This window comes from Penicillium manginii (genome assembly GCF_028828005.1).
Source record: "Penicillium manginii strain IBT 31320 chromosome Unknown utg000006l:1.0-4164085.0:1.0-4166146.0, whole genome shotgun sequence".
Taxonomy (NCBI): Eukaryota; Fungi; Ascomycota; class Eurotiomycetes; order Eurotiales; family Aspergillaceae; genus Penicillium; species Penicillium manginii.
This window is the reverse complement of record NW_026643107.1, coordinates 3,733,328-3,759,956: the sequence shown is the minus strand read 5'-3', so window position 1 is coordinate 3,759,956 and position 26,629 is coordinate 3,733,328. Positions and strand designations below refer to the sequence as shown.

General features: G+C 46.8%; 13 protein-coding genes across 13 annotated transcripts; 8 read left to right on the top strand and 5 right to left on the bottom strand.

Moving 5' to 3' along the window:
* Positions 1-543: 543 nt before the first annotated feature.
* N7533_009779 (uncharacterized protein) lies at positions 544-1,067 on the top strand (the record flags this gene model as incomplete). The annotated part of the gene is made up of 2 exons (XM_057106429.1): positions 544-743; positions 815-1,067. The coding sequence occupies 2 exons, from the start codon at positions 544-546 to the stop codon at positions 1,065-1,067; spliced, it is 453 nt and encodes a 150-aa protein (XP_056957878.1).
* A 989-nt stretch (positions 1,068-2,056) lies between these two features.
* N7533_009778 (uncharacterized protein) lies at positions 2,057-2,589 on the bottom strand (the record flags this gene model as incomplete). The annotated part of the gene is made up of 3 exons (XM_057106428.1): positions 2,057-2,110; positions 2,166-2,387; positions 2,461-2,589. The coding sequence occupies 3 exons, from the start codon at positions 2,587-2,589 to the stop codon at positions 2,057-2,059; spliced, it is 405 nt and encodes a 134-aa protein (XP_056957877.1).
* A 1,769-nt stretch (positions 2,590-4,358) lies between these two features.
* Positions 4,359-5,660, top strand: N7533_009777 (NAD(P)-binding protein; the record flags this gene model as incomplete). The annotated part of the gene is made up of 5 exons (XM_057106427.1): positions 4,359-4,391; positions 4,459-4,713; positions 4,768-4,879; positions 4,932-4,991; positions 5,047-5,660. The coding sequence occupies 5 exons, from the start codon at positions 4,359-4,361 to the stop codon at positions 5,658-5,660; spliced, it is 1,074 nt and encodes a 357-aa protein (XP_056957876.1).
* Positions 5,661-6,707: 1,047 nt separating this feature from the next.
* On the top strand, positions 6,708-7,599 carry N7533_009776 (uncharacterized protein; the record flags this gene model as incomplete). The annotated part of the gene is given in 2 exon segments (XM_057106426.1): positions 6,708-6,845; positions 6,865-7,599. 2 exon segments carry the CDS (start codon positions 6,708-6,710, stop codon positions 7,597-7,599), a joined length of 873 nt encoding a protein of 290 aa, XP_056957875.1.
* Positions 7,600-7,964: 365 nt separating this feature from the next.
* On the top strand, positions 7,965-8,272 carry N7533_009775 (uncharacterized protein; the record flags this gene model as incomplete). Its single annotated transcript, XM_057106425.1, has 2 exons — positions 7,965-8,172; positions 8,226-8,272. The coding sequence occupies 2 exons, from the start codon at positions 7,965-7,967 to the stop codon at positions 8,270-8,272; spliced, it is 255 nt and encodes an 84-aa protein (XP_056957874.1).
* Positions 8,273-8,684: 412 nt separating this feature from the next.
* On the bottom strand, positions 8,685-9,194 carry N7533_009774 (nuclear transport factor 2 family protein; the record flags this gene model as incomplete). Its single annotated transcript, XM_057106424.1, has 1 exon — positions 8,685-9,194. The coding sequence occupies one exon, from the start codon at positions 9,192-9,194 to the stop codon at positions 8,685-8,687; it is 510 nt and encodes a 169-aa protein (XP_056957873.1).
* A 559-nt stretch (positions 9,195-9,753) lies between these two features.
* Positions 9,754-10,266, top strand: N7533_009773 (DUF1993 domain-containing protein; the record flags this gene model as incomplete). The annotated part of the gene is made up of 1 exon (XM_057106423.1): positions 9,754-10,266. The coding sequence occupies one exon, from the start codon at positions 9,754-9,756 to the stop codon at positions 10,264-10,266; it is 513 nt and encodes a 170-aa protein (XP_056957872.1).
* Positions 10,267-10,835: 569 nt separating this feature from the next.
* On the bottom strand, positions 10,836-11,822 carry N7533_009772 (saccharopine dehydrogenase family protein; the record flags this gene model as incomplete). The annotated part of the gene is made up of 1 exon (XM_057106422.1): positions 10,836-11,822. One exon carries the CDS (start codon positions 11,820-11,822, stop codon positions 10,836-10,838), a length of 987 nt encoding a protein of 328 aa, XP_056957871.1.
* A 3,522-nt stretch (positions 11,823-15,344) lies between these two features.
* N7533_009771 (uncharacterized protein) lies at positions 15,345-17,383 on the top strand (the record flags this gene model as incomplete). Its single annotated transcript, XM_057106421.1, has 7 exons — positions 15,345-15,497; positions 15,548-15,617; positions 15,674-15,721; positions 15,783-15,885; positions 15,946-16,187; positions 16,258-16,578; positions 16,644-17,383. 7 exons carry the CDS (start codon positions 15,345-15,347, stop codon positions 17,381-17,383), a joined length of 1,677 nt encoding a protein of 558 aa, XP_056957870.1.
* A 323-nt stretch (positions 17,384-17,706) lies between these two features.
* N7533_009770 (endopolyphosphatase) lies at positions 17,707-20,161 on the top strand (the record flags this gene model as incomplete). The annotated part of the gene is made up of 3 exons (XM_057106420.1): positions 17,707-17,718; positions 18,259-18,403; positions 18,489-20,161. The coding sequence occupies 3 exons, from the start codon at positions 17,707-17,709 to the stop codon at positions 20,159-20,161; spliced, it is 1,830 nt and encodes a 609-aa protein (XP_056957869.1).
* A 1,777-nt stretch (positions 20,162-21,938) lies between these two features.
* erg27 lies at positions 21,939-23,066 on the top strand (the record flags this gene model as incomplete). Its single annotated transcript, XM_057106419.1, has 1 exon — positions 21,939-23,066. One exon carries the CDS (start codon positions 21,939-21,941, stop codon positions 23,064-23,066), a length of 1,128 nt encoding a protein of 375 aa, XP_056957868.1.
* Positions 23,067-23,251: 185 nt separating this feature from the next.
* N7533_009768 (Short-chain dehydrogenase/reductase SDR) lies at positions 23,252-24,330 on the bottom strand (the record flags this gene model as incomplete). The annotated part of the gene is made up of 3 exons (XM_057106418.1): positions 23,252-23,398; positions 23,498-23,759; positions 23,879-24,330. 3 exons carry the CDS (start codon positions 24,328-24,330, stop codon positions 23,252-23,254), a joined length of 861 nt encoding a protein of 286 aa, XP_056957867.1.
* Positions 24,331-24,892: 562 nt separating this feature from the next.
* N7533_009767 (sterol desaturase family protein) lies at positions 24,893-25,951 on the bottom strand (the record flags this gene model as incomplete). Its single annotated transcript, XM_057106417.1, has 1 exon — positions 24,893-25,951. The coding sequence occupies one exon, from the start codon at positions 25,949-25,951 to the stop codon at positions 24,893-24,895; it is 1,059 nt and encodes a 352-aa protein (XP_056957866.1).
* Between the last annotated feature and the right edge of the window lie 678 nt (positions 25,952-26,629).

Genomic DNA, 26,629 nt, shown 5'->3' with positions numbered 1-26,629 from the left:
GGTAGTAGACATTGGGTTTGGTACAATCATAGCATTCGTCATTTCTCTTCCTTCGTTATCTGGGTTGCTTGGCAAGTATCTTTCCGAATCGAAGTCGAGTTTTCCATACACAGACTTCTATAGTTATCGTCTGAGCTTGTTCATAAACACGGAATTCCGAAAATTTCTAGGTGATTCATTGGACCAATATGGATAGTCACCTTTCAAGAAAATAGAACAGACACATTGAGTTCCGGAGAATGTTCTTCTTAGCGAAAGATGGCTGAGCATGCTCCAGATTTCCTGGTCAAATGCCTGAAGTGGCAATGATTGACCTAGATATCTGATCCAAGCCGAGACAATTTTCTATTTTTGACCATACAGTATTACTGCCTATCAAATTGGGAGGTCTTGTCACCTACAACATGAGTACAAAATAATCAAAATTCCCTGCCATTATATTTATCTTGCATTGATTTCTTCCAAACAACTACAAGAACTACGAACACACTAAATTCCAAAAAGCTACTTCAGGCTCCCTCAACCCATCATTATCCAAATACGATGTCCTCTCACTTCTCTACTATCGCTCTGGCAATGGCTGGCGTAACAATCGCCGCCCCATCTTACAGCTATCCCTATAGCGTCGGCGGTGTATCTCTCAAGCATCTCGTTGAGAGTGATACCTGGGATTTCACCTTCGAGTTGACAGCAAGAAGTCCCTCAGGCAAAGCACTGGGATTTACTACCTGTCATACTGCTTGGTGCGTAAAATCCTACAACACAAATTACCCAACAAAAGAAAGACCAAGGGCTGACTACATGCAAATTTCAGGGTGACTGGAGCTGTAGCTGTGCCCCCAAAAGCCCCAGTAGCATGTGATGACACCCTTTACCAGTTCTTCTTTCTCACTGGTGCTTCTGATGTCGAGAATTACGACCTAGCTATCCAAGGTCCTATGGGCACCGGCGCATCCACCCTCGTATCCGGTAACAAGTATCAATGTGGCGCTTACGCTGGCCCTATTGTTAACGTTGACGAGGAGTGCAAAACAGTCAACGGTGGAGAATTCTATGTGAAAGTCTGATTGGTATCAATGGTGATTGGTAAGGTGGAAGAGAGGGGGGTTTGGCTCATGTTGTGAATATAAGAGGGATAATGTAAATATCCAAATAAAGGGAAATTAATTATCCAAGGTAAAGGGAGGTAATTCTCATGGTATTCCAGTAGGAGCATCTAATTGTCACCTCAATCTTGATTAGTAGTAATGAAATGGACAGTGGTACTGATAGCGTCACGCATGACTACTACTACTCGCAGTGAATGCCCAGGTACTAATGTATATGGCGCTTCGAATGAGTACCTTGCTATTTGGGAAACTTCAACCTTCAAGGGAGTTGAGAAGCAAGATAGCTAGGTATAGCACTAGTAGGTAGTAGTAAGACTTGAGGACAAAACTGTCGAGGCCGAAACTAGAAATAATCAAGCTAGGTATTCGGTTATCTAGATACAAAACTTTGAAGTGATCAGGTGTCAGGGGCGGATACTGGTACTATTAGGACTAGTAGTCACTTAAAAGCCTTGGCTTGGAAATTGAAGCTCTGAGTCGGAATTGGACAAGCTATTTAGTGCCAGTGAACCCCTCCACTTAACTCAAACAGTTGGAAAGTTAGCCTTGCCCGAAGAAATTACTAATATGAGTTTGGTTTAGCTACGAAGACATCTCATGAGAACTTGTATACTTCGGAATAGCACTTGAATTTATCGCACTGAAGAATCATATTCAGCTGCGTACCTTAGAGAATTTTCTTTAACTGGTACAGGGATTGCTGTCATAGAATGAGAATAAAACTCTTGTCCTGAATAATGATAAAAGAGTGTATTTTCCTGTTTGTTCTAAGGAAGGAGAGACCATATATGCGAAAAAAAATCTACTTGAGTCTACCCCGGCATCTTGTAGTCACACATATCACCAGATGAGGCACCCTGAGGTGAAATAAGAAAGGTAGCGACAGACTCTAAAAGTTTCTTTGTTGAAAGAAAATATCAAAACCTCATACCAAGCCAGGACGCTGTCTAAACAATCGTGATAGGCCAGGTGACGGTCTCCAAAAATGGGGAGTTGCCAGCCTTGGTGTTTAAGTCAGTGAATGATACTATATTGAAAACCATAAATTTCACTTACCCCAACGAGCCCCGCGTGGGCAACATTGATGCGAGCATAGCCTTTGGTGCTTTGAGCCGGGACGGTGACTGTGACGTTCTGGTAGGCGGGCAGATTTCGCTCATGAAGTTCCGGCTCAAAAATACCCTTGTAAAGGACATTTCCCAGCTGCTCATTCGGGTTTGCATTGTTACTTCCAATGGCAACAGCAATGCCAATTTCCGCCGAGCCGGTCAGGGTATTCTATTTCATTAGATCCATATTAGCATATCGAAGTTTTCATTGTGTTTAATGAATGAAATATGGTAACACTCACGGGACGCTGAACCTGGACGGTGACTTCCGAGCCAGCTTCAACCTGAGCGCCTCTGGCGGGAGCACCGATTGCAACTTTCTGGGCCAGCGTGACACTGAGAATACTGGCAATAATCATAGAGTACTGCATTTTGAGAGAGGACTGATTGAATCTTAGGGAATATTCGGAATTTGGAAGAGTTCTGATGATACACAGACAATTTTCTGGGGCCAACCATTGTTTTTATACAGGGAAACTAGTTGCTAGAGACTCAATATCAATTGAAAGGGACATTAAGCTCCGGATTCAAGATGTAAATAGTCTCACCGGAGCTCGGAGCTCCCTATAATAAACGTATCCGAAGAAGAAACAGATCGTCCAAGACATGAGAGATTACTGCGAATGTACAACTTTACTTTCAAGATTTTTAGAACAATGTGGAGAGATCTGCGAGAGATCTGCAAAAATTGCGGCTGAGCGAGACATCCCTCTGCCGTATTTGGACGCCTTATTTACCGCATATGAATTTACCTGGGTCCTGGATCGTTTGGATCATTGGCAGGGTGGACTAATGCGTAGTATTATTTATGCATGGTTGCGATCTAGTCGTACGAACATTGTCAGCTAGAACTTTGCATCGGCAATACTTTACAGCAACGCACTGAAAGATTTATTGCTAAAATTCCAAACGCCCTGGAAAGATATTCTCATGGTATGATACCGTATAAGCTTCTGTAGGGGTCTTCTAAAATAGAGTGACATCGCCTTTTATTTTCAACCTATAGCTTACGCTCTTCTTGCGTTCAAACCATGGTCTGCCCCCTCTCGTGCTATCATCATCTCCGAGAGAAGAGAATTCAAAGGCTCCCTTTAGTGGATTTCCCACATGCCAGATTATGACTTATGCAAGTATTCTATTGAAGTCAGCATGAACGCTAGCTTTAAATAGGATATTTACCGTTATCCAATCCTAAAAGACAATACTAGTAAAGTTGCCATAGTGGTGATTCAAATTTCCATGAACTATCGTTGTGGTTATTTAGTTCGATACTTCCCGAATAGTGCGCCTTTCTTTAACTATGGTCTGTCTTGCCACCTTTTTTGCTAGTAGTCGCACATATCGCTTATCTGCAATTGATAGGGAGGGATGAGATAAAATCTGGGATATTGATCTCGATTGAAGTCCCTGGGACATCTCATTTTAGTCAAAAGTAAGCATGAGATTTCAGCCCCAAATTTGTCCTCTCAACTTGATTCGGATTCGGAACGGCTTGGAATCTTTGAAGAACCGGGTGCTGCACGTGACCCTTTGCGGCTGTCGCTCGGAAATTGACTTCTGTGGCGTGCTTAGTTTATTACCGGGGATGGGTCCTAAAAAGTATCCAGCTCGGAACTCCGAGTCAAAGCTCCACTCTCTGCTCACCTTTTGGTCTAGGGTCTTCTCTGTGTTGCTATTTTCCCATCAGAGCTGGTTCATCTGAAAATCCCTGTAGCTCCACCTGGAAATCTGAAGTCCGACAAACAACCTCTGAGAGCTTTTTTTCAATAGTCTAGACTCTAAGTATTTTACAAGCTTGTTCTCGGGCTCGATTTGCGCGAACATTTCTGGGAGATACCTAGGAGTAGTGACCTTTTTCAGCACAGGTAGTCACAACACCATCCGCTCGGCGATGTCTCTAGCTCGCTTCGAGGTAGATTAGGTCAGTATTAATTTGGAGTATCCATATTTCCTGGATGATTGATTTGCTGTGAGGGGTTCTCAGTTTAGAACCACCAAAAGAGGGGGAATTGAGTGGGGCAAGCGTAGCAGCCTCCGAGTTTAGATTAGCGCTTATATACTGCTATTTATCTTTCGACAACCAAAGATTGATTTGTCGATTCTCTTTCTTTTACTGCCTCTAACTTCCTATTCAGTCAACATGGCCACTCAAATTGACAAAGAGCATATCTTGGTGAGCAAATTACCATTCCTTGCGCAACTTTCCCTTGGGATCGATAATTCTAACATACCGGCCAAAGATGACGGGCGTGACTGGGTATATCGGCTACCAGACACTTGTTCTTGCTCTCCGTAGGGGCTATCGTGTTCGTGCAGTCATTCGGAAACAAACATCACTCATAGATTTAAAAAGGAATCCTATTGTTGCGGATGGCCTTAATCAAGGCAGACTTGATGTTGTGGTTCTCCCGGATTTCCTAGAAAACGATGCTTTTCTCCGACATCTTCAAGGAATTACTACTATAATCCATCTTGCATCGCCACTATCCTTTTCGGTAATCTATAATTCTGGATTGATAACATGTCTCGTACTCACGCTTCTTTACCAGGCCACAGACTTCTTAGAAGGAATTGTCAAGCCAGCTGTTGATATGGTCACGAACGTCTTGGACGCGGCAAACCGTACACCATCCATTCGTCGTGTGGTTCTCACTTCTTCATGTAGGAAACTCTCTGGTAAATATTTTACGCAAGAAGCTGACCTCAATCTTAGGCGTGACACTCATTCCCTTCTCATGGAATATGAGTCCAGACACAGAGAGGCTGTACACTGGTATGATTTGGTCATCCTCCACTGATAAGAAAGTATGTGCTAAGTTATTCATTAGTCCGCGATACCAACAATGAGCTCGAAGGGCCTTATGAAACCGCAATGGAGGCCTACTGGGCCTCCAAGGGTCTCGCTCGAATTGCTGCAAGCGATTTTGTACGCAAGTTGCAACCAAAATTTGACTTTGTCAACTTGCTGCCATCGGTGGTAATTGGCCCCGATACTCGCCTCGACTTTGACCCTGCCGCGACATCTGATGGTCTTCGCCAGGGCGCAAGATCAAATGTTCTTGCCGCTGCGCTAGACTCTTCCCTTAATTCGTCTTTCCCTTACGTCGGGACTCCGGTCCATGTTGCCGATGTTGCAAAGGCGCATATTGACGCAGTAGACGAAATTCTGGTTCCAGGTAACACCGAGTATATCTTGTCATCGGATACACCAGATGGAGTTGTCTGGGACAGGGATGTTCAACGTATCTGTCGAGAATTCTTCCCAGCCGAAGTTTCGAGCAAAAAACTACCGATGGAGGGATCATTGCAGGCAATAAAATGGAGGCTTCAAGCCGAGGACACGGAAAGGGTTTTCGGATGGAAATTTGTTCCATTTCAAGATACAATGAAGGAGCTCATTGCACAGTACTTGCAACTCGATGCAAACAATGTCAAAAATTAGTCTGCCGCGGTTACTTCAACACGAAGTCAAATTATCATCATGATTGATTTAAATTGATCTCCAAACCAGTGTTTAATTACCTTGAATACCATATTTTTGCTAATATTGAAGACTGTCCCACCAAAATTGCGTCACATCAAGGATTATGTCCATAAAGGCAGAGGATCACCCCTCAAACTATTGTCTCCCACTGGCAGCCGCTGCGATTAGGAACCCGGCGGTTGGACGCCCGGATTGGGTTTGTAAAAGACACGCCAACTACTAAAACGCCTTCTCTCTCCCTACTAGTAGGCTCACGTTCACCAATATCACGATGCTCCTATGTATCTCCTGAAAATAGCTAGGTAGGAATTGATATCTAAGAAATTTCACCCATTCCCTATGAGCTTGGATTTATCTCAAGTTGATCGCAGCAACTTGAAAATTAGGTGTCTTTTTTTCAAAAAAAAAATTTAGGGGGGTATGCTGCTCTGAACCTGCAGTCCTGCAAAGCACCATATATCGGTGAAAAGCTTTAATGATCTTCCAGCCAATGTGAATCCAACAAAACCGATAACTGAGAACTACTCGATCCATCTTCGAGTTTCAGGGGCCTCCGAGTCGCTTTGGAATTTAAGAAAAGAAACGTACTTCGCCTCGCCGATAACGTCGATCGAACTTGAATGGCCCGCCTGACCTTAGTGCGCTAAGATTTGAGAACGCCCTGAGAAGTTCGAATATATGATTCAAATATGGGCAGGTTAGTGCGACGCAAGTCGATCGATGTAAATATAGCTCTGCCTGAAGTTTGGTGATTAGTCTTTAGCCGTGTCTTACAGCCCCTTCTCCATAGTTAGTTCGTGCGAAGGCGGTAACTAGTTAGGATGGGCTGAAAGTAAGACACGGCTAAATGGCCAATCAGCCCCGCTGAATAAGCAACACGGAACTCCGAGATAACGCCACCCTGACTTATATCAATCATCGTAGGCAGGCTGCCCACCCCGCGTGTCGGGGACTGCTTTGACCCTGCATACAAACCGCCCAGGGAGCTTTGAGTTCCGATGCATAATGAAGCCCACCTCTCCCGAAACGAAGACAGAATGTTTGTTGTGTGGGTTACAGTTCAACCATCGTAAGTCTCTGGGATTATCTTATCGCAAGGTCCTCCGAGCCCTATTCTTCAATCGGAACTCCAAGGTTGTTAACGTCAGTGATAAATTTATAGGATCATCGCTTATCCGACATACTAAGAACAACTGCAACAAAAATCAATCGCAACGGCGTAAATCGTGTAACCAATGCGTTGCAAACAAATCAAAGTGCAACCTCAAACGCCCCACTTGCTCAAGATGCTCCCTTCGCCATATTGCGTGTGAATACGCGGGCTCTGGCGCGGCAGAGCCCGAGTCACCCGGAATTGCGAGTGCCCCCCCTGGGCTTTGAACTTGAAACTATGCCAACTTTCCAACCACAAAATCTCTCTGCGAGATTCGATTCAAGCGTTTTTGAGCCCTTTTTTGGCGACTTGGGTCCCTTTTCCCCATTCCAGCCATCTACACTTACACTGCAAGATCCACAGCACATAGCAGGCCAGGATCTTCTCCCTTACAATGATTATGTCTCCTTCGCGTCCTCGGATCTTATCCAAACCCAATCAAACCTACAGCTTGAGCCAAAATCCGAGCCGAATTCAGTTGCTTTAGCAAATCACAGCATGGAATTTATATTTCGAGTTTGTCGAACCTGGCCTCAAATGCTGGCTGATGGCTTTCAAATTCCTCCCATTTTCCACCCCACACACCTGGCTTCGCACATTAATCTGCCAAGACAACTAGCAACCTGCATCACCTTGGTCAAAATGTGGCATGGGCAATGCCCAGGCGCCGAAGAAATTGTGCGTGCCACGATACGCCAGGAGCTCGATCAACTTATGGATAATGTGAGTACTATCATTTATTGAACTTCTGAGACTTCGCTAAATGTACCATGGAATACAGCTCGACGAATTGGATGAAACAAGGCTTCTATCAAGCTTACAGGCAGTGGTGATATACACAATCATTCTGCTTGCACCTTCCACAGCCTCACAAAACAATAATTGCATGAGTGAGGATGCTATTTTTCGAAAAAGTTGAAATTTTCGTTTGGCATGTCGTCCGCGGTGGTCTCTTCCTGCCAGAGGAACGGGCACAGACGAGACCCTCCTGGGAGAACTGGGTGCATGTCAATTCTAAAAGACGTGCAATACTCGCACTCTATCTACTCCATTGGGCATATTCGGTTTTACATAAAGTACCGTGCTTCGATTGTGCAGAACTAGGCTTTATGCCAGCCCCAGCGCCAAAGGTTCTCTGGCAAGCACAGACTGAACAAGAATGGAGCAACAAGTACATTCACTGGCTTGCGCGATGGAGTGGACAAATATACCTCCAGGCCGAGTTTGGCCATATCCAACCGGGCGCAATCTTAAGTCCCAGAGCAGAAAGATGGCTGGGAGAAGCGGACGAATTCGGATTCATAATGGCGACTATTCGTAAGTCTCTCTGGCTATTTAAACCTGAAATAATTCAACTAATCCTCTCGCAGTTAATGCTACCGAGTTCCAACCTCCCGGTTACAAAGTTAGGATGTAAGCAGTCTACTCTGGTCTATCCTCCCTAGCCTCTAGAACTATTATTGGCTTGACCAATAAGAAAAGGAGAATGCTTTCCTCGGCTTATCTGAGAGAGGGGCTCCTCGGTAGACTATGTCTCTTGTCTTACATTCCTGCTCTATTTTATTGTTTATATAATAATTCCATAACACAGTGTTCAAACTCTGAATACTTGTTATAATTTGGTCTGATCGTACAGGAGCTTCAATTTGATGTACAAATTTTGAACCTATATCACCTAGATACCGCAATTCGTAATCTTCCAGATACTTTCCTTTGGTCCTTAGTATTCCTCAATTGTGCGTGGTTGAAAGGACAATGATTCAACTGGGACCATCACCTGAAATATTCCATGAATTGGACCGCGTCGCTTGACTAGATACGGCAGGAACTCAGGCCTTCAGGCTGTCGGCCCATTCATTCAAATCGATTTCGAACATTGAAACATCGCCACGCGGAACGCCCATCATAGTGGTCAGGCGGTAAGAAATTTTCCAGGAGGTGCGGCTTCCATCCGTCACTTTCACAAGCTTGTCAAAGTATCTTGCTTCCGCGAGAAACGACTTCTCACCCAAGAAATGACCAGCAGCGCAGTAGGTTGTGGCTTCTGCTGTACCCGCGCCAGTTAGGTGTATAGTTTGGGTCGTCAAGCCATGAAAAGTGCTTATATGTCCAATCGCATTCCTCAAGCCCTCAATGACAGCGTCTGGTCCCTTCATCAGACCAAGTGAGCTAGTGTAGTCGGCGACGCAATCATCGGTGAAAAAGTTTCGTAGATCCTCAAATCTTTTAACGTCAAATGTAATAGCCACACCGGCGATGGTATTTCGAATGAGATCATGATCGGATGTGGCTGCCATCACTGCGTTGTTGGTAGAAACAGACTCGGAGAAGTCAAGCATAACGAAGAAGTTGATGGGCAGCTTAAAACTTGCAAATGTAGGATCGAAGTTGAATGATTGATTGTAATTTTCTTTCCTGGCCATTCTATCATACTTCTATATATACTACCTAGGTACTAGCTGGTCCGAGTCCGCGTCTGATGTCCGTCAACGATCATCCACTTGCCTAGGTGGGCACCTAGGCATCCACCACAGATGCCCGGGGCTTTCACCTGACAAATCATATTTTATGATATGTAAGCGATTTAGATCTGTATTCTGGTTTTACAAAGCAAGTTCCAGTTTGTACAAATCTAACCTACTGCAACAGGAACTCGGAGCTCCGGGAGAGTACTCGGTGTTAAGTAATGAATGTGAAACATTTACACTATGCTCCGAGTCAGAAATCCGGCACAAAGTCTAATGAAAAAATCACGAGACAAAAAGATATAACAAACTGCTCAAATGTTGGAGAAAATTCATGAATCCAATTTTCAATCCATGGATCTTTGACACACTTCATCTCCTAAACTTCTGAAAAGTCTACAAGGAGATTGAAGCAAACAATAATCTCATCAAGATGACATCGCCTTTTTACAACTACACGCTCGCTACCTTTATTCGGGGACTGAATACTCTTCACTACATTCTTAAAAAAGGCGAAGATCATGCAAAAGAACACAACATCGATCTTGATGAACTTCATAATGCTCGTATCGCCGAGGATATGCAGCCCTTGGCGTTCCAAGTTGTGACGGCCACAAACAATGTTGGAAAAGCTCTTGCACGGGCAAGCTTTACAGATCCTCCGCCCCAATATTCACCAGATGAGACCTACGAGGGGCTTTACACCCGCATTGAGAGATACATCGTGGAGCTAAAGGCTGTCGATGCCAGGATGTGTGCTAGTAGGGAGGGTCAAACCTTCACGGCACCAATTGGTATGGATACCTTTGAATATACGTTAGAAGAGTATTCAGTGCGATTTTCGATCCCCAATTTCTATTTCCATCTGGTGACAGCATATGCGATATTGAGATCGAAGGGGGTGGAAATAGGAAAGCTGGATTATCTAAATCAGTTTACTGCTTGAGAATGGTGCTTCCCGTGAAGAGGCACAGAATTTGGAAACTGAAGAAATCCCGGAGCGATGTGTACCTTTGTTCCACAATGTCCTATGCACTTTGCCTCTATACAGCAGGAATATCAAATCAGCATATGTTGAATCTTTCATGAATTTACATTCTAGCCGTCCCTAATTCCTTCAAGTTGTTGGGTTCAAGTTAATGCTATCCGTAAGAGGATCTTCCAAGGTAAAGATACTTGAAATATATGAAATTCAAATTTCATCCCACTTATTACAGTCTAGTAGCTAGGACATATGATATAATTTGCTTCTCGCATCCGATATTCCCAGTCTGGATGCAAGCAAGATCTTTCGAACATCCAATCTGGGCATTTATTCTTATATTCTAATCGAAGCAGATATTTCTAAACGGAAGTAATTGCACTTTTATAATGAAGAGAAGTTATTTAAGACATCAGTCAGAGAACATATCTAGTTGCTCCTGCCACAGGATACAAAAGGGAAGCTTGCACTCCAAAGCGCCCAGTATGCCAGGCGCAATGAGATACACAAATTTCCTTCCGGTTATTTACTAGTCAAAAGTCCCTGATCTCTGTCTTTGGTATAGCTCGCAGAAAATCCTTTCCAAAAACAAGCACTGGTGTCTGGAACCCAGGTTTTGTCTCATTTTCCAGCACTCGCCTAGCCGCTTCTACTGAGGCCAAATAAGTGAAACTGTATCCGTTGACCGTGTGTAAAACCGCTTTTTTCGAGATTCCATCGTCTGAATATACAACAACCACCGCATGGTATGGCGTTGCTTCCCGCTCCTCGGCCGTCGGGCCATCGGCAAGTAGGTCAAGGTCTCCAGTTGGAAAACTGAGACTCGAGGCATGGGCGAAAGTTCTGATATTGGCGATCCCGGAAGACTTTGAGATTGTTAAAAGATCTGGTAGTGTCACCGGGAATGAAATGACATTTCCATTGCCGTCATCGAAATCGAAATTCGCAGTCTGGGTAGGCTCTTGTTCAACCAAATTTCCGTCCACCAATTGAAGACACCCAGATTTCATATTGGATGCACTTATGGCGGAGCCCCTTGACATCGCTCCAGCTACATGGAGGGCGATATCGACGGTTTTGGGATATTCAATTTGGTCGGCGACATGAGCCGCAAGGCAACCTAGCATGGCAACGCTCCCGCCACAACCTGGGAGGAGCATGACGCCGGCCTTTTGTGCGTCACTATCGTACTGTTGTGCCTGCTGATAGGTCACAATTTCTGCCGAAATGTCGAGGTAGTGTGTTTTGGTCCGTATGCATGCTTCCATGAGCGTCTTGGCGGTTCGAATATAGGGACCAGCACAGTTCAGGACGACAAGTGTATTATCCAAAATTGAATCAAGAATTTCTCTTTCGTTCAGATCGAAGGTGTAATACGGGACTTCGAGTCGACATGCGAAATCTTTGAGTTTATTCTCTGACCTGCCGGCAAGAGCGAAGTCCAATCCAATGCTCTTAGCGTGCTCACTGGCCATGCGGCCTGTATAGCCTGTCGCACCATATATGATCAAGGGTGCCATTTCGAGTTCAAGTTGATTGATGAATAATATTCTGGAAGGAACGAGTACAAGCTTCACGATCCAGTGTTACTGTGATATATAACTAGTACCAATTGTTGCATACCTAAGTAGGTATGAAGTGCTCACTCCTTAATTGTCAACCAATATGCCGATCGGAATTCCGAGCTCCCTCCCGGGTCCGGGAACTCCGTGCATGGGCCCGTCCATTTGGCCCCCAAATCACAATTTGATCCAAGTATCATCGCACTTCATCGTCTATCGAATATGTATGCCAGGGTCGGAAAATAAAAAAAGAAAATAGGGAAACATGGAGGGATTGAGACTGATCAGATATCAAAGGCGATTCGCGAATAAATAAATTTGGGGCTGATCCCCTATCAGGTGTCAAGAAAGCATCGATATGCACTCAGTGAGTCTCAAGTCGGATTGAAATTCACCCAATGACCACCCCTTTTTGGTTGCTATGTAGATCCTAGCCCGTCTCTAAGCGCGCTGATGAGATGAACGAGTTTGATCTCGGCGCTTCTTTACTTGGCTCTCTGGGTCGTCTTTTTAAGCTGACAACACGGGCCACCTTCCCATTTTCCAGAACGATTTATTTCGATCGGATCTAGAGCCTAATACATCGACTAGTCCAGAAGTCAACTTTGGAAGATCGCAATAGTACTATATATCTTCTTGGTACTAGGTATCTACCTAGAGAAGATATGAGCTTCCAGGGTCACGGTTGGCATCTGCCAGTGGGCAGTAATAATCTACTGTACCTAGGTACTCCAGCTGGTCTCACCACCTAAGTATTCAAATTACCTAGATATCATAAAATATATATTTTGGGTTACTTACCTAGGTACTACTACCTAGCCCAGTGTTAATCTGACTCCACCTTGAACCTTATGCCCAGGTGCCACCACTGGCATGTAGAGTATATTCGTCGACAGCCCCGGAGGGGAGATTTCAACCTCCAGGCGTGGAACTTTGGAAGGTCATTATGGAACCGAGTGTGAGCTCAGAAAAATTACATGAAACTTAACTTGGATTAGGCTCAAGACTGAATGAAGTTGGATGCTAGTACCTAGTAGGGCAACCTTGGAAGTTTTACCAGATCCGTGTTTTAGCTCCCTGGCACACACTTAGAGTACATACTGTCTATTAATAAAGAAAGAAACTTATCTAAATCCTGGAAAGGACTATAGAAATATGAGATGAAGTTCGCGGCTCTCTTCAATGTAATCTGTTTCAATTTTGGTGGAAGTTCAAGCTCAAGTTGCGACGAGGAATATGAGTCAGAACGAGGAAAAGTATACTAACTCCGACTTGCAAGCCGGACAGATGACCATGATGTCCTATGGGTGGCCATAAATTGGTAAATTTCTAGGAAAGACGGCCTCTCGAGGAAGGAAAGTCGTCGTGAGTTGCGCGATTATCACTAAAGTGCTAGTATCGTGATATTATCATCTGAGAGAACTCCATTAAAGCGAAAATAATTTTCTTATATGACCCGCGCGTATAGTCGATTTAAAAAATTGGAAGCTTCGCCTGTATCCTGTTAGATGGCTTCAAAGTCTTATTTAATGTTTCGAATTCAATCGGTAATTGGCGGAGGTAGTGTGGCTTCCAGCTTTGCCATTGCGATAAATTGCATTGCCAGGAACTCGCTTGAATCGGGGCTGGTATCGAAAATTGGTGTGGTTTCTATGCTCAAATATCCAAAAGAAACATTCTCTTGGAAGATACCATATTCAGACTACAGAGAAACTTTGCGTCTGTGGTAATAGAATTTTAGTCAACGTGCCATCTCAGCAGACTTGTCAAGTCCAAGAACGCTTTCATACAAAGTGTTGAGAAATTCTTTCATTGACATTATGTGCAGAGCTTCATTCTAAGTATCGGAATTTGAAACGAATGAATTCCTTGCGCACCGGGTCTTTTGCAAGATATTCCCAACGGCAAACTCATGATGAGACAGGTCTCAACCTCGGATTGGAACTACTGAGTAGTGATCAATCCACATCAAGTCACCCACATGCCCAATGTCTTGGCGGTGGCGCCCGCCATCCCATGAAAGCAAGTGAATTGTCGTGCCAAGTCCAAATGAGCTTGTTAGTACTGACAAGGGGGGGCGGGGAGAGGGGAGGGGGAGGGGGCGATACATATGTAATATGAAATGGAATCAGCGATCCACTTCTCAACCTCGAAAAGGTCTGGGGTCGGGAGGTCCCGTTTTAAGGACGAATTCGCAACCTGCAGCAAATACCCCTTGAATGCAATTTCGTCTCGCCTATAGTTGCTTGTTAAGTCCTGCAATTTCCCACATTCCGGACAACGCCATTATTGATTGGTTCATGCGCACCGGCTGCGCTGACGGGAGTGAATAGGTTGGGTATTTTGCGATTCGGGTGCGAGGTTCCAATTTCGGGCTGAGGTCGTGTCATTCCCTTTCCGGGGTTTATTTTTTGAGGGGCGAATCTTCTTACTCGGGCCGACATTCGCACAAGCGAAGTGGCTACAATTTTGAGCTGGATGGAGCCGAGCTGACGGGTCTCGAACAAGATTAGTGTTTTGTGGGGAAGGATCCCCCGTGGAGAATCCAACACGGAGGACTGCTCCGCGCTAGTAACGGGGTCTTCTCCCCAGACTTTGGCTTTTTGTATCGACAGGGAATGGGGCGATAAATCTAATTCAAGGTATGGTAGCGTTATGGGGTGATTGCACTAAATCCTTTTCGGGGAAGTAAAGAAGACTTTTGATGTCTTCACAGCCCTTGGACTACATTGATGGAAAATCTCACAACATAGCGGAATCACCGGGTACACTGCAGATCAGGAGACAAGGGCGGGCCAAGGTGAAACAATACTGTCTAGTTCTACTTCAGCCTTAGGGTATTCTACTAAAATCTGATAATATGCGTATATTAAATACCAAATCCCTTTACTAGCGCGTAGCCAATCAAACCTTCTAGCTACAAAGCAAAAAGAAAGGGGGCAAATCACTCCCCAACTAAAGGGTATAGATCAGAATGTCTCGCCCAGCACGCGGGAGACAGGGCCGAACATCCAGAACCCTCCAACTCAAGTCCTGAATCTTTTCGGACCAAGGCGGACACCTCGATCGTATCTGAGCAATCCATCATCTCACTGGAGGCTTCGCCGATTCCAATAAGGATACGGAGCAGCTTGTGCACGCCACCGCCGAGCTCGTCTGCTGCGTTACTGGGCGCAGGGATCAGGTGTCACAAGGGAAGGGGGGAGGGCACCAGCAAAATCTGGAGAACCGCATGGTCTAGCGTTTCCGAAACGGAATAGTAAGAAAATAAATAAAATAAGACAGGGTCTTTGGCGCCTATGCGAACCGATTGGATTGTATGTTTGTGCGCGAGTCTCTTATAAGAATCCAAGCTCCTCCTCCCTTCGAGGAGTTCTTGAGAGTATCGAGCCGCGTTTCAAAGACGACTGCACTCGACGACAACCCCATTTCTTCGACGATCCACTAAGACATTTGGCGGTATCGAACACCGATTGGATCATGTCGGATGCTAAGAGTGGGACTCACGAGGAGGTGCACGGTATCTCCTCTGCGGTGGACTATGGGGTAGGGCCTGAGGATACACCCCAGGTTATTGCTGGATATGGAGAGACTGCCAAGCGCGAGGGTGCGAAGACAAAGGAAGTCCACAACGTAAGTAAAATCATGCTGACGTTAGAAATTCTGTGCTTACCCTTCATTAGGCCGATCTCTTTGCTGCTATTGAGGAAACCAAGATTGAGCGGTGGAGCAAGACATCTATCCACCTTTACTGTACGTTTTGCATACCAACAACGCCAAGCTTCGCCAACTTGCTAATACCAATACAGTCTGTATTTTTGTCTCTTTCCTCTGTGCTTGTGCCAACGGTTATGATGGTAAGTGGTCTGATACTCTCTCCGAAACGTCCTGACACCGACTAATATGTGTCTGTTCTAGGTTCTCTTATGGGATCCATCCTTGCGATGGACCATTGGCAAGCGATCTTCAAAACTGGTCTCACGGGCTCAAAGGTTTCTGTCGTGACTTCTCTCTATACTGTGTAAGTGATTTCGCTTCATATTTGCAATCCGATCACTGAATTAACAAAAAACTACTTTAGTGGATCAATCGTCGCAACTCCCTTCAGCGCCGTCATTTCTGATAAGTTTGGACGACGCAAGTGTATGTTTGCTGGCGCTTGGGTCATTATCGCCGGATCAATTATCATTTCGACTGCCATGCATCTGGCACAATTCGTTGTCGGTCGCTTCATCCTCGGTGTTGGAATCCAGATCATGGTCGTTTCGGCTCCAGCATATGCTGTCGAAATTGCCCCGCCTCACTGGCGTGGTCGTGCTGTCGGTCAGTTCTATGCCCCAATTCCACCTACCCTCCGACTTGGGGAAGAAATCCACTCACAGGAATTATACAGGTTTCTACAACTGCGGTTGGTTCGGAGGCAGTATCCCCGCCGCTGCGATCACCTACGGTACAAACAATATCAGCAACAACTACCAGTGGCGTATCCCGTTCATCCTGCAGTGCTTCGCATGTGTTTTGGTCATCTTCTTCGTCTGGTTCATCCCCGAGTCACCCCGTTGGCTCCTCGCCCAAGGTCGCGAAGAAGAAGCTCTTGCTTTCCTAGTCAAGTACCATGGCAATGGTGATCCCAACGCTCGCCTGGTCCGCCTGGAGATTGAGGAAATGAAGGAAGGAATCCGCATCGACGGTATCGACAAGAGATGGTGGGACTGTAAGTTTTACCTCAACTTTCGTCTCTTCCCAAGATAAATGGCTAATCCTTGATTCTTTCACTAGACCGACCCTTCATCACGACCCACAGCGGCCGCTGGCGCTTCGCACAGGTCATCATGATCTCCGTCTTTGGACAGTGGTCCGGCAATGGTCTAGGTTACTTCAACGCGACCATCTACAACGTCCTGGGATACACTTCTAGCTCGACACAACTCCTGCTCAACCTGATCAACTCGATTGTCTCGGCCATCGGTGCCGGAACCGCCGTCTGTCTGACCGATAAGATGCCCCGTCGTCCCGTGCTGATCTGGGGAACTCTCGCCTGTGCAATTACCATGGCAATCAATGCCGCCGTCTCGCTACCCATTGCCAACACAGGAACTATCAGCCACACCAAGGGTCAGACCGCGCTGGCGTTCTACTATCTCTTCAACGTTGTTTTCTCCTTCACCTATACCCCGCTGCAAGGTGTTGTCCCCGCGGAGGCACTGGAGACGACGACTCGTGCGAAGGGTCTGGCACTTTCCGGATTCATGGTTTCGTCGATCAGTTTCATTAGTCAGTTCGCGTCGCCGATTGGACTGGGTAATATCTCGACGAATTATTTCTGGATCTTTGTTGGTTGGGATCTGGTTGAGTCTGTTTGTTGGTATTTCTTCTGTGTTGAGTCGCAGGGTCGGACTCTTGAGGAGCTGGAGTGGGTGTACCAGCAGCCCAACCCGGTCAAGGCATCGCAGAATCTGGATAAGATTGTTGTGCAGAATGACGGAACTGTTACTGAGAAGATTGAGGCTGATGCTTGAAGTATCAAGTCGGATATCTGATAGGTACTATGTGGTGGTGGTGGTTGGTGTGGTGGTTATAATTGTGGAGAACCTGAGGCTTCCACGGTTCCCAGGTTGTTTCCGGGGGTAAATAAGTTGTTGGCGGTTTTATCGGTATTGTAGGTATTTTAATTACTTTTTAATAAAACTGTTTCAAAATATCGTTCTGAAAACCAATGGATAGTATAAATGATATGTATTATGTGTATTATGCGAACACATGTGACATGTGCAACCCTACTTCGTAGGGTTCTAAGAATAAATAAAGTTATTGTGAATCTATTTGCAACTCATTGCAAATCATGACTAGCACGGTAAAGAGTCATCTAGTCTGATTGGTAGCACTTGACAGCCTGAACACTACTAAGGTCCTCACACGTGTAGAGGTAGAAGAATATGATTGGCTGTGATGAATCTGGGGATGCAAAAACATAAAGAGGACTCGCCATCACGCGGGGTGATCGGGTGCACACTTGCTGGTGATCAGGCAGATCATCTGAATACCTACATATTTATATCTGATGGATTATTCTCTTTCTCTTCCTATCATCTCTTCTACTTTCTCTATTCTATGTCCTTTACGCCCAACTGCGTTGTTCCTGCCAAGATATTTCATACTGCAGCCTTATCTGACTAAGCACCCGTTGATTGGCTCCGAATAGGCCGAGTGACGTGACTTCTCGATAAGATCGGACCTAAATTTCCATTTGCTTTTTTTACGGCTTTTTTCCCCGTCCTTTCGTGATTGTGGTGATCTATCAGCCAGCTTTGGTTACCCCTCCATGCTGCTTTGATCCTGCTCATTATGTTGTCCTTGTTGGGCCTCATCACTGCCGCTGCTACTGTTGGGGCAGTCCCCCCTGGAGCAGCTCCAACAAAAGCCTCTCGCTCCTGTCGACGAATTGGTGCCACACCCGAACCATGCGCAACTAAACCCGAATACACCAGACACATCGACAGCGGCCCAATCCCTCACGGGCCGCTTTCTACACATCACCGGTACGTGGTTTTGGCTTGCCGGCGCAAGGAGACTCGTGGTCGCGTGATAGCATGGCACTGACGAGAATCCGACCCACATCTATAGATTTCCACCCAGACCGGTACTACAAAGCGGGTTCCTCACCCGACGACGGATCATGCCACCACGGTAAAGGCGAAGCAGGATACTTTGGACAAGAGGGATCAGACTGCGACTCGCCGCTCGTCCTGGTCGATGAGACATTCCGGTGGATCAAGGAGAACATCAAAGATGACGTCGACTTCGTGATCTGGACCGGCGACTCAGCCCGACATGACAACGACGAAAAGATCCCCCGCGACCAAGACGAGATCCTCGATTTGAACCGCTACATGTCGCAGAAATGGATCGATCTATTCGGAATCCGGAACTCACCCGATCGCTCCGCGCCGCGTCTCTCCGTCCCCGTCGTGCCCACATTCGGCAACAACGATATCCTCCCACATAACATTTTCCGCAGCGGCCCAAACGCCTGGACAAAGCGATTCGAACAGATCTGGGCTGATTTCATCCCCGAGGATCAGCGGCATAGCTTTGTTCAGGGCGGTTGGTTTACCAGTGAGGTTATCCCTGGCAAATTGGCGGTCATTAGCTTAAACACGATGTACTTTTTCGATTCGAACAGTGCTGTCGATGGGTGCAAGGATCAATCTGAGCCCGGGTATGAACACATGGAGTGGTTGCGGGTGCAGTTGCAGATTCTCCGTGAGCGTGGCATGAAGGCTATCCTGATGGGTCACGTTGCTCCCGCGCGCTCGGATGAGAAGACCAACTGGGACGAGACCTGCTGGCAGAAATATACGGTGTGGATGGATCGGTACCGGGATGTGGTTGTGACCAGTCTGTACGGACATATGAATGTTGACCACTTCGTGCTGCAAGATAGTCATGCCGCCAACGTGGATGAGCTGTCGGAGAAGCAGAGCGATGGGACTGTCTCCGCCATGTCCAAGTCGGACTACCTGGTTTCTCTCCGGGGCCAGTGGTCCGATCTGCCATCTGTGCCCTCGGGCTTGGAGAGCGTTAAAAAGATGGAAGACTATCTCGAGGCGAACAAAAAGAAGGGGAAGAAGAGCAAAGAAGATAAGAAGGAGAAGAAGATTCGCAAATACTTGAAGAAGATTGGTGGTCCGTGGGCTGAGCGATACAGCGTGTCATTGGTCTCGCCCAGTCTTGTGCCGAATTACTTCCCGACGCTACGCATGGTAGAGTACAACCTGACGGGGTTGGAGAACGTTGGCCTGGCGGTCGAGTCCCCCTCTACCCCGCAGCAGCCATTCGATCTATACCAGTTTGGCTCTCAGTTAGACGACGATTCATCGCTAGAGACAGAAAAGAAGAAAAAGAATAAGAAGAAGGGCAAGGGCAAGGGCAAGAAGAAGCCCGGCTTCAAAGCGCCCGAGCCACCATCTTCCACGGCCCCGCCAGGCCCTGCCTACTCCAACCAGGCGTTGACGCTGCTGAGTTACACGCAATACTATGCCAACCTCACACGACTTAATGAGGAAGCGAGTCAAGCGAAGGGAACTCCGCGCATGGAGTTCGAGGTGGAATATACCACGAACGATGATGTGTATGAGATGAGCGATCTCACGGTTCGCAGTTATCTCGAGCTTGCCACGCGAATTGGAGAGGCTGGGGAGGTCTCGGCCCAGAAGAAGGGCAAGGTCAACGCAGCCTGGCGAGCGTTCTTAGAAAGGGCGTTTACAGGGTATGTGGATGTGGACGAGCTGGACTAGAGCTTTTAAATAAGGAGAGAGGCCGAACTGTGTCACTGTGACTATCACAGGTGACTTGCATAGATTGATTGATTATTGGAAGCCATGCATATTGGGTGTTGTACATCTGGGTTGGCCGGCATTTGGCTGGTTGGCAGTAAATAGGTTAATAGCATAAAGTCGTTCCACTTTGTCATTAGGTTTCTTCATCTTCAGATATTCATTGAATACATTATAATGATACTATCCTATACTCTCCTATACTCTCCTATACTCTCCTATACTCTCCTATACTCTGTACTGCATGCTATACTCCGTCTAATTATGTCATTGTGGCGGTGTGTCCAGGCGGTGAACCTTGGATCATGTCACCTTGGTTCGTCAACTTCCTTTGTATACAAATCTATTCATCTCTCTTGTCCCTTTCTATTGTCCGTGCTCTACTTTGTATTCTCTACTCTCTACCCTGTGCCACGCCACTGCCAAAATCAGGACATCCTGCAGTTGGTCGTCTGAAATGCCAATTCCCATCTGAACTGCCGCAATCCACGATTGATCCACCTGCAAACATAACGCCACTGCCAGCGTGGCAGTCCGTGCTTCTAGCTTGTAATCTGCTTGGATCGCGCACTCTACGACTGCCACGTAGCTGCCTGAGCTGGTCAATTTGAGGCGATGAGGAGGAGGGCCTAGGCTATTTAGGGCGACCTGAGGCGGCTCGGGGGCGGCTCAGTGGGTTAATTATAGGGTGATGTTGGAGTTTGTCTTGTAATTGCAAGGACTAGTATATTCCCAAGGGTTGGGCAGGAGTGGATGATATCATGATGTGACAGTGTATCCGTAATTTGAGACTATCCTACGTAGTGGAAAAGTGGAAAAGTAGATATGTCAGTGTATGTCAGTTGGGTATCTCCTAGTGGACCCGCTTCTCTTGCCTCAACTCTCCTCCACCACCTCTCAACTCAACTTCCTTCATTGCCCTCAGCTCAGGTCGACTCTCCCTCTCGGCTCTGCGGAACCCCTAGGGCTTCCTTTTACATACTTCACTGCCTCAATTCAACTCGGCCCAATTCCAACAAGTTCAGCTCCACGACTCTCGCCTCGTTCTCCGCTCGTGCCCGACTTCTTCCCCGCACAACGGGGTGGTGCGTTGGCATCGGAGATTGCGAACTGAAATCTGCTTCTTCTCCCTCGAGCCCCCCCTCGCGTCTCTCGCATAATGCATCCACTTGCTCTGTCTCTTCGTCCTTGTGCCTTGCGTTCCTAGCCGCGAGCCTGTCAGCCGATCCCTCCTCAACTAGCTGCAGCTAAACGATCCATCAACTCCCACTCGAGATTGATCAATTCCACCATACCGCCGCAATTACCCTATTAATTAAAGAACACCATCGCAATACCAGCCACGACCGAACCAATACCGATCGAAATATAGATCTAGATCATATCAAGATCGAGATCAAGATACTCGGAACGCGGTCCGAACTGTGGGGTGAGCCCACCGGGGTAGAGCGCACTGGCTTCCTCTCGACTTGAATCTGTCAGGGGCAAGATCGATTTGAATCAATACAATTGATCACTTCCATACGGTGGACACTACACTGCATGGTTGCGTAAGACCGGTCATAACTCTCCCGCGATCGTCGTCCTAGTCTACGCGCTCGGATGTGCACGCGCTGTGTTTGAATCCTCGTTTGCGCGCGCCTCGTCAAGTGAGTCTTTGTCTGCTTCATTTCTGCCTCAGTTTCTGCTCTCCAGCCACCATTATTGCCCAATTCCCTACGCCATCCCTCAACCAACCATGCTACCCCCATCACAAACCCCATCGATCCCTCCTGGGATACCCATCGAACCGAATTTCCAGATCACTGACCACAATGTTGCAGCCTCTGCGTCATTGGCTTTATGGATGGCATCCTCCGAGGTAGACCAGAAAGCCTTGGGCAATTTCGCGGCCGTAATGGCCCTCGAAAACCCTCTGCTCTCGGCAATGCTATATAAATCACTCGGGCTTTCTGTTATGCTCTCCAAGAAACTCCTTCGCGCCCGCCGCTTACGTCGCCTTGACAATACCCGCGAAACAAAATCCCTCCAATTGTACTATCACATTATTTGGCTTGCCCGAGAAGGGCTGTTAATACTTGAGGGCTATATTCTGCCCATGGTCTCACGATTCGTCGAGTTGAAAGTGCTCTCCTATAAACTCCGCGCCTCATTTTATCACATCTTTGTTCTTTTTCACAACCGCCCTGTCGTGCAGTCAACAGATCCGCAATCACCAACTCTCGCAAAGCATGACTCTCTCTACGGTGAAGAATCTCTAACCGCCCTACGTGGACATAATCCATCTCAACAACCCAACAAGACATCTATCCCACCCGGCCTCGCTCCAGTCCTACCACCTCAACCAGCCACCTCATTCCTCCTACCCCCACTCGACTACACAGCCACGGCAACGGCATGCTTCAACCATGCATCACTTCTTGCTGACAAGCTTCTCCCGGGCTCACACCCACTCCGGCTATCGGTGAAACTGGAATACGCCGCCTATCTCTACGACTGCCTCCAAGATCCAATCGCCTGTCGACGCCTCGCGAAACACGCAATTGCCGATGTCTACAACGCCCAAGAAGGTATGGACGACGAGAGCTTTGAAGACGCTGCTGAGATCGTCGGTGTTCTGGGCAAAATGGTCAAGCGCAGCGGGAAACCCGGCAGCACAAGTACGCCAGGCAGCATGACCTCGCACGGAGACATGTCTCGAAGTCGCAGCAGTCGCAGCCCCTCGCATCTCGACACCAGTCTACCGACGACAGTCTCGCCGGTTCCAGTCACCAAGTCCACGCCCGTTAGTGCGAAATCATCGACTGTGGCAGTCTCAACTTTACCGCCCGCGGTTCCGAACGTGACTATGATGAATCCGATTTAATGGATGTTACGATATAGAAAAGCTGATAGGCGTTTTCTTTGATTTTTTTTGCTCTCGATATCTCTGTCTCTTCATTCCGGCGGGTTCGGCCTGGGAAAAGAGTGGTCTTCTGAACTTATTTCTCGCAATGTACATACATCATCACGAACTCTATGCCTGCTCCTGCTTTGTCTACTATCGCTCACTCAGTACTTCTTGGGCAGTACATACCCACCAATATTAACGAAGAACTGCATAGCAGTAGATAGGAACTGCGCCACATCCTCACCCAGCCAAGTAGGAATAAGCTTCGCACGCGACGATTCTAGTTCTCGAAGAAACCTGCCAGCAACCTGAATAGATAGTCAGCAAATATTTCTTATCCAACCAATCCAACGCGAGATATAAGCATAGTATGAGTCGAAAAACGTCGAGAAGAGGACTTTACTTACCAACAGGCATTCCCCACTCCTCCCCTCATCCAACGCAACAAAGGCAATAGCCTCAGCCACTCGCTCAGGCGTATTCTCTTCGAGTCCGCACCCACGCCACCTCTCCGCAAATCCCGCTGTAATATGCGTCGGTGTCAGGAACGGCGCGATGCCATTAATTCGAATTCCCTGTTCACGAGCCTTGACCTGAGATGCACGAAGAAGTCCTAAGACCCCGTGCTTCGAAGCAACGTACGCTGTGACTCCGGTTCCGCCAAAGTAGCTCGATGATGATCCGATCAGGACGATTGATTTGGACGATGGCGATGGAGATTGGGATAGATAGTAAAGTGCAAGTCGCAAGGCTAGTAGTTTATTCGTTAGCATCCTCATTACACCGACAATGCATCCATTGCATATCGATACTCACTATTCAAAGTGCCCCTCAGATTAACGTCAAAAACCCTCTTCGCTTCATCATCCTCCTTCAACTCCCCATCTTCATCGACTTCGAAATCCAACACCGATCTAGACTCCATAATCCCCGCGTTAGCAACGACGATATCAATACCGCCAAATCTCTCTAATGTCTTCTTAAAACATTCTCTCAACTCGATCCAATCGACGATATCGCCTTGGACAAAAATCGCCCGGCTGGGATCTGGCAAGTCGTGTTCAATTAAACCCTCTGCTGTGGACCGGAACTGCGCCAGATCTGCTAGGACGACATTTGCGCCGTGGGCGTTGAATTGTTTTGCTGTTGCAGCGCCGATGCCGCGCGCTGCGCCGGTTATTAGGACTGTTTTGTTGGTGGCTGTTGAGAGGATGGCTGGGTCAATTGTTATGTTCGACATTCTTGGGTTATTTGGTAGTCGAGAGGGACTAAATGGGTGCTTTGAGGCAATGAGGAGGGGAGTGGTATCTGATGTTTGTCCTTTCTGTCTTGTTTTCGAGGTGAAAGAGGGGGTTTCTTATATTCGTGCGGGGAGATACTCGTATGACTAGCAGTAAATATCAGAGGCTTGACGTTGCTTAATAACCTGCTTTATCAGCATATTTCATGTTGAATACTATTTTCCGAGGTATTCTCAACTCACAAACTCTCATCTCTTTGCGTCTAATACCCAAATTCCCCTTTCAAAGTTATCTATGCCTTCTTCTTCCAGTGACAGAATCCTGGTCGTGATACTTATTCGCGTCTTCCTGTCGTTCCTATTCGCTCAAATTTATCCAACTTAATTGGTGGGTACTTTATCATCTTTTACCAGATTTGCAAGAATGGAGAGAATATTAGGTTATCCGTGTCAGGATATTCGTATCTTTATCATTCAATCATTCCTAAAAGTCGTTCATAAATATCATATCTATCTCCAACCCCACCACCCACCAATCGAAGCCCCTTCCATTGGATAATCATCACAAAAGAGGCATTGTGACGCGATTGCTATAATCAACATTCTCCTTAACACTCTCAATCCTCTCATGACAAGTTCCAAAAATCCTATCCCAAAGCCTAGTCTGTTTCCCATAATTATGACTCTTCCGCCACCCATACCGATGATGCAAATCATGGTCCTCAATGACAAGTTCCGCGTCAAAAAGCTCCAACAGCCAATTTAACGTAGACGGCGCTCCGCCATGAAGCCTCAACCCACTGTGTCCAATGAATTCTGAAAAAGCAATATACTGGAAACAAACCCACCACTCATAGAATCCCATCGGTAGTCCCATCATCTTCATCGTGCCATAGGCCATGAGCGGGATGCCAGTTATATCCATAAACTCTTGTTCGTGGTCTGCGTATGCTGAGAGGAGGGGATTTGGGTGCTTTGTCAGATGGTGTCGACGATGATATTTCCACAGCGGGCCTGTTGAATGCATCAAGCGGTGATACCAGTAGAACCAGAAGTCGACAGTTATACTATAGATACCGATTTCTAGGGGTAGCCATTTCCATTCGAGAGACGAGGGCGTTTCGTTCGGTTGATAGGTAAGATATATCGCCATTATCATGCGGAAGGTCGAGGTGGAAATGAGTTCCCGGATGACTTTTCCAACGCCGACGTCAGGGATTTCATCTCGGGGGTGTTTGTCTCCGTCTAGGAATCCGTATCTCTGACCAAGCCTTCGCATGATATGCATTTCGTGGATGCCGTTTAGTTTAAATGCGGTTGAGTATAGTCCGAATGCGGCGAGGAGACCTAGGTTTTGTCCCGTATAGGCTGTGTAGGCGTGGTGAAGGGCGAGGGGTATCATGGCGTGAAGTATGATCCATAAATGAACAGTCCATTCGCGGATAGCGGGTATCTTTTCTTTCTTGGAAAATACTGGCACTTCGCCCTTCATATCGATGAGATGTAGACCGAGAAGTTCTATCATCCAGTGCCATGGACCCCACTGAGTTCGATCATGGCGCCAGGTAGATACCATGGAGTCAGCGGGATTCCGCTTGACTGTTGCGGTCTGGGTGGACATTTCGAGGCTGGTACTGATGTGTGAACATCCGCAGTGGGATTCATCGGGGGGTGAATTTAGTAGATTCTTATATAACTGGAGCGACCTAACTCCAACTTGAACCTTGATACCCAGACATGTGAGATCATGATCGCCATTCGAACGCCCAAGCAGGAAACCTCTACGCAAATTCTACGAGTACTAACGAATCAAAACATGTTATGGGGACGCAGGGACCGTTTTGAAATTGTTGGGGTTCGCTAAATCTCCTTAGCGCGGGGGATCTTCGACACTTGTGATTGAGGCACCTGCCGAGGCCCCCGGATAGTTCAGACGGAGTAGGCGGGGAAGGTCCACTTATTCCGGGGAAAGTAGTATAAGGACGAGCGGTCTTTATTTATTATCCGTTTGTCATAAGCCCGTGTCAATATTCTGAGTCGCAACTAGTACTGCACCTGAGTATCTCGATTGGGTTTTGGCAGCATATAGGCGTTATGTGTTTCGACGAATGTTCACTCCACTCTATTGAACTTTCAAAAACGAAATAGCAAGTCCTTTCATCAACTTTCTTGATTGAATGATGATCGCGAGAATACTACTTCGTGATTTTAACTCAAGTCGTTGGGACATACATACTAGTATCCTCAAAAAGCCTTTAGTTAGACACGCGAATGGGTATAATATGTGCGGAATTCACGT